General features: G+C 42.1%; 1 protein-coding gene across 3 annotated transcripts in view; it reads left to right on the top strand.

Moving 5' to 3' along the window:
• Prim2 (DNA primase subunit 2) overlaps window positions 1–5,175 on the top strand; it is a 213,855-nt gene that overhangs the window by 134,523 nt on the left and 74,157 nt on the right. For all 3 annotated transcript variants that reach the window (XM_021161843.2, XM_021161852.2, XM_029476392.1), the window contains exon 8: window positions 502–569. In XM_021161843.2, the coding sequence (XP_021017502.1) occupies window positions 502–569 (68 nt within the window). The remainder of the gene's footprint in view (window positions 1–501; window positions 570–5,175) is intronic.

Here is a 5,175-nt window from a genome sequence, read left to right as displayed (position 1 = left end):
GCCGACCCTGCGCTCTAGCTACCCCGGTGCTGTTCCGCCTGGAAGAGGCCTGTGGTCCTCCTGGAAAGCTTTTTATACATCTTAATGTTTAGCGCTTTCTCAGATTTTCGTTACAGAGATAACGGGCTTGTGAGTAGAGGCTCGTCCACAAACTCAGATGTCTGGGCTCTTCTCTTACATTCCTTTCTCATCATTTGAAGTGCAGTAACTTAATTTATGTCCTCAAGACAACGTAGTTGGCTTTTGCTTTTGTTTAGCTTCTCTGCTTTCCTGCCTCAGCCTGTGCTGGAAACATGGAGTTATTCAATCCTGATGAATTAAAGATTAAGTCCTTGATTTAAAGCAGAAAGTGTCCCTCATATCTGTGCATGGCCTCCCTGGCTGCCTCCCTGGCTGCCTCCCCGCCTTAGTGTCCCCTCGGCCGTCCTGTTTGCCTTCAGTGTTGCCCGCCCCTCCAGCCTGCCACTCTCCTGACCCTTTTCTCTGTTTCTCTGATTTCAGCTAACAGCCAGGTCACTGCCTGCTGTGCAGTCCGATGAACGGCTTCAGCCTCTGCTCAACCACCTCAGGTAACAAAGGCAAAGCCTTGGCACACTTGTCAGTGCCAACCTACCTTGGTGTCTAAACATTGCTTTTATTTGCTTGAATTCTGTAAGTCAACTTGAATACTTGGCTATCCTTGGCTAATTCAATAAGAATGTATAAAGTTTTTGTTTATACATTTATATTATTTATAGATTTATACTATACACACAATGCATATGTATATCTATGTGTGTGTCTGCATATAAATTAATTAATTAATTAATAGAACTATTTATACATTTATACCGTCTCCTGACTTTATTTGATCTCAGGTATTTGAAGTATAAATGATTGTGACTTTTATTTGCTCTAACTCATTCTCTCTACATTTTTATTTAGCCTACTTATATTTACAAGACTTACATAGTCAAAAATACTGTTTCTCTTTATAGTTTCTAAGTTTTAAGTTTTTAAAGATTTATTTATTTTATGAGTATTCTGCATGTCTATATGTGTGGGCAACATGTTCTAGCCTTGTGGGAGGAGGTCAACTGGAACTGGCTTGTGAGCCTTCTTGTTGGTTTGGGAACTGACCCCTGGTCCTGTGCAAAAGCAGCCAGTGTTCTTACCCACCGTACCATCTCTGTCCCCAAGCTTTCCTTTCTCCCTTGTCACTCAGAAATTTTATATTCAGGCATTATTGATTTTCATCTTTTCCACTGCTTCCTTTCCTTTCCTTTCCTTTCCTTTGCTCCCCTGGGGTCAGCGACTTTCACTTTTTCATGTAGTTGATTTTGTAGGGCAAGGCTGTGGGGTGTGGTTAAGGCTAGTGTTCCTGGTGCCTGGTAGCATTCATCCTATATATATACATATGCTTCACCTCCTAGAGCTGCACTCACAGGTCAAGAAACCCAGACCTCAAGTTTGAGTATGTTGTTCAATCTTCACTCTCTGACCCTTCTAAGTCTTTTGATTTTTATCTTCAAAGTATCTCTCTTACTTCACTAGCTTGTTATCCATTCTCCTTAACTCGTGCTTTTCCCTCTGATGTGGTTCACACTCCTGCCAGATGTGATTATGTTCTTGGCTTTAGCTGCTCTCTCTCTGTTGCCCTCCACCCCCCTTCATTCTGCTTAAAGCCTGAGCCTGGTGCCTAGTCTGGAATTCCTGCTGGTAAGAACAATAACTGGAGAATGGTTGTGTGTCCTTTGGGTCAGGTGTCATGTTCTGTGGTCATGTAGTTCCTTCTTTTTGGCCTGACCCAGACAGAGGCAGTTGATTGCAGGATTTGATGCTGTTATTGTCCTCCTACTGCCCATAGCCAGGTTATATCCCACACCTACTAGGTGGTATGTGATCTGCAGAGTGAAGTGCAACATATGCCTCCAGATGTCTCTGACATCTTTTGTTTTCCTTCTGAATGAAATTTTTATATTTTATAAATCAGTTTGCCCTAAAATTTTGCTGGTTCCACACATAAGTAAAAGAGGTTGCTTCTTAGCTCTAGTGGATACTTGATTCTGTGCAATCATGACAGATTCTCTTCCTTCCATCTCAGTATGGTAATTGTCACCTAGAATTTAGATTAACTACCGATGTCTCTTTGAGTCCTTGAAACTTGAACAAACTGTACATTTGTTTAGGGCTTTCATTCTCCATGGAGTTCATTCAAGACTGGTTGCTAGGCAACTAGGCCTGGATGTTGCTTTTTTATTGTTATTAAACCAAATGGCTTCTCATTTTATTACTGTGTCAGAGGCATCTGTAGGTAGGGTGGCAGCTGGTGTGCATAGCTTGGCACCTCCTGTTCTACAGAGTAACCCTAGGGGATGTGCCTTTCAAGCATGCTGGATTGTGTCTTGGCTGTCAAGTATGATGGTTTTCTTTGATCTTTCCTTTTTTAAGGCCAAAGTGGCAAAGAACTGGGCTAAGGACATAGCTCAGTGGGTCGAGTGCTTTTTATAGTGAGCATGAAACCTTGGGTTGATCTCTCTAGCATGACATCAGCAGGGTTTGGCAACATATGCTCTTGGGAGATAGAGGCATGATGATTACAACTTCAAGGTCATTCTCCACTGTGTAGAGAGCTATAGGCAGGTCTAGGATACATGGGACTTGAGGGAGGGGGGGGAGAGAAAGAGACGGGGGGGATGGGGATGCTGGTCACGTGACTTGAGGGATTCTAATGGCAATCTTGTTAGGAAAAAATAATTATCATTGAGTTGCATGTTGCATGAACTATATAACTTGTGTGACTTGGAGGGTGTTATTGGAATCATTATTTGTCCTAATGTTGGTGCCTGTAATGATGAAAGAGGAAAGATGAATAGCATTTGAATAGCATTTTAATTAAATTTCTCAATAAATCTCATTTGGGAGATTATTCTGATACCTATAAAAGTCAAAGGAACAGTAGAGAGAAATTGCCAAATTATTTTACAGAATCTCGTCACTCAGAATTAGTGCAGTACTTTTGCTAACCTGGTAATCTAGGCCATTTTGTTATAAGATATTACTGAGACTGAAGATGTAACATATCCATATTTTTTCATTGAGTTTAACTCTCTTATTAAAAGTTAAACACAGAAAACCATTTGCCTGAGTAACGTGTAGAAGTAAGTTTATTTTCACATTAACAGCACTCAGTAGTTACTGAGTGCCTACTATGTGTCAATTGAGTGCCCACTATGTGCTGATGAAGTAAGGTACAGTTTGTTATCAGAGAATTTACAGGTTTGGCTTCATCCAAGAGATCACCGTGTTAGCGGGTTACAAACCTTGCTAATCTTTTGATTAGAACAGGATAGCAGGCACACAGCTTTATTAATTAACCTGCTTACCCATGTGATATCTTCCTTAAATGACGGTATCAAGGCTCACTTGCTTTACATTTGTTCTTCCTAACTCAGTAGTGACTCAAATTGGCTGCTCAAATCAGAGGAAGCCTTAATCCTACTTGTAGAATGTTGTCTTTAACTCCAGGGTAGAGGAGGAGACTAAGGTTGCTGGTGAATTAGTAATTTCAGACAATTTAGGTTTCAAATGATCGCAAGGAATATGTAAAGGATGTGAGTAGCTAGGTACAATGTAAGGGTGATTTTAATGTGGGCAGTGTTTGCTGGTCACTCTCTAGGTGATGGTTACAGTTAGGGAAATGGCTGAGCTTACCAAAGAAGAGAGATGAGAGAGGAAATAAATGTCTTGAATCTACAGCATATCAGAGTTTTAGCCATATGGGCAACAGGGGGTGGGAGTGGGGGTGGGGTGGGAGATGAGTCAGAAGAGAAAGTGGTAGAAATACCATGGAGAGATTTTCCCTAAGGCCTAGCCAGAGCACATTGTTTCAACGATGAGAGGACATTGTTTCAACGATGCCAAAGGAAAGCATGGGGCACTGTCACACACCACAGGGAAGTTAGGTAAGAGGTGTACAATGCTGACTGAATGTAGCCCTCGGACTTAGCCACAGTGTTATAATAATGGTACAGCTGGAAGTCTGTGTCCTACCAAGGAATAAATAAGCAATGAGGCCGTGGGGACCGGACATGCAGGCTTCTCTTAGGCTTCACCCTAAGGCAGGGAAGAAAGAAGGATACAGTCATGGGCTTCTAGGTTGAAGGAAGTTCTAGGTTTTCTGTTAAATGTGCAGGGGTTTCCGATCATCAATAAATGATTCCTTCCCTCTTCTCCTCTCAGTCCCTCCCTCTACCCCTCCTCCCTTTCTCCTCAGAGAAGGGCACAGCTCCCATGGATAGCAACTGGCCTTGGCTTATTAAGTTGCAGTAAGACTAGGCACATCTTCTCCTATTGGGGCTAGACAGAGACAGCCCATGTTAGGAGTAGAGGACCACACGTTTATGGGTGAGGGAAGAGGTCTGTGGGACCTAGAGGGAGCATAGCTAAGGGAGTCAGGCTGGAGAGGGTACAGAGAAAGAGGACCAAGGACTCACAGGGGTTGACACTGATCCTCGTAGTATTGTCAGCTCCTGTTCAGAAGATCCCACAGGGATAGCAGGCAGATGTGTGTCTGTAAAAGGTGGCAGAACTTTAGAGAAAGTGCTCCTCATGAAAGCTTAGTTTCTTTAAAATGAAAACTCCAGCCCACCTCTCTCCTCAGAAGATGGCCCTCTGTAGCCCCAGGGACTTGGAAGATCAAGACAAGCGGTGACTTGAACCCTGGAGTTCCAGGCCGTGAGACTTAACCACAGCAAAAACCCTTTTAGAAAACAATTTAAAAAAGATGATGAATGAATATTTCATAAGATACTACTTGTTAAAAATTTTTGTTAGGAATATTCTTCAATATTCTTCAATTAGAAAAGTTACCTGATGTTGAGTTGCCGAGAAGCCAAACAGAACAACCAAAGAAACCCCCCCCCCCCCCACAATATTCCAGACTAGGAGAGAGAGTTTGTATGGATACCTTCTGTTTTTCTTTCTTTTTTTTTTTTCTTTAAGTACGATTCCACTTTTATTGTGTAATTTCTTTTTTTTTTAATTTTTAATATTTTTATTACGTATTTTCCTCAATTACATTTCCAATGCCATCCCAAAAGTCCCCATAGCGCCCCCCACTTCCCTACCCACCCATTCCCATTCTTTTGGCCCTGGCATTCCCCTATATTGGGGCATATAAAGTTTGCAAGTCCA

Source organism: Mus caroli, chromosome 1, assembly GCF_900094665.2.
Source record: "Mus caroli chromosome 1, CAROLI_EIJ_v1.1, whole genome shotgun sequence".
NCBI lineage: Eukaryota > Metazoa > Chordata > Mammalia > Rodentia > Muridae > Mus > Mus caroli.
Note: the sequence above shows the minus strand (reverse complement) of the source record. Positions and strands in the feature narration are given on the sequence as shown.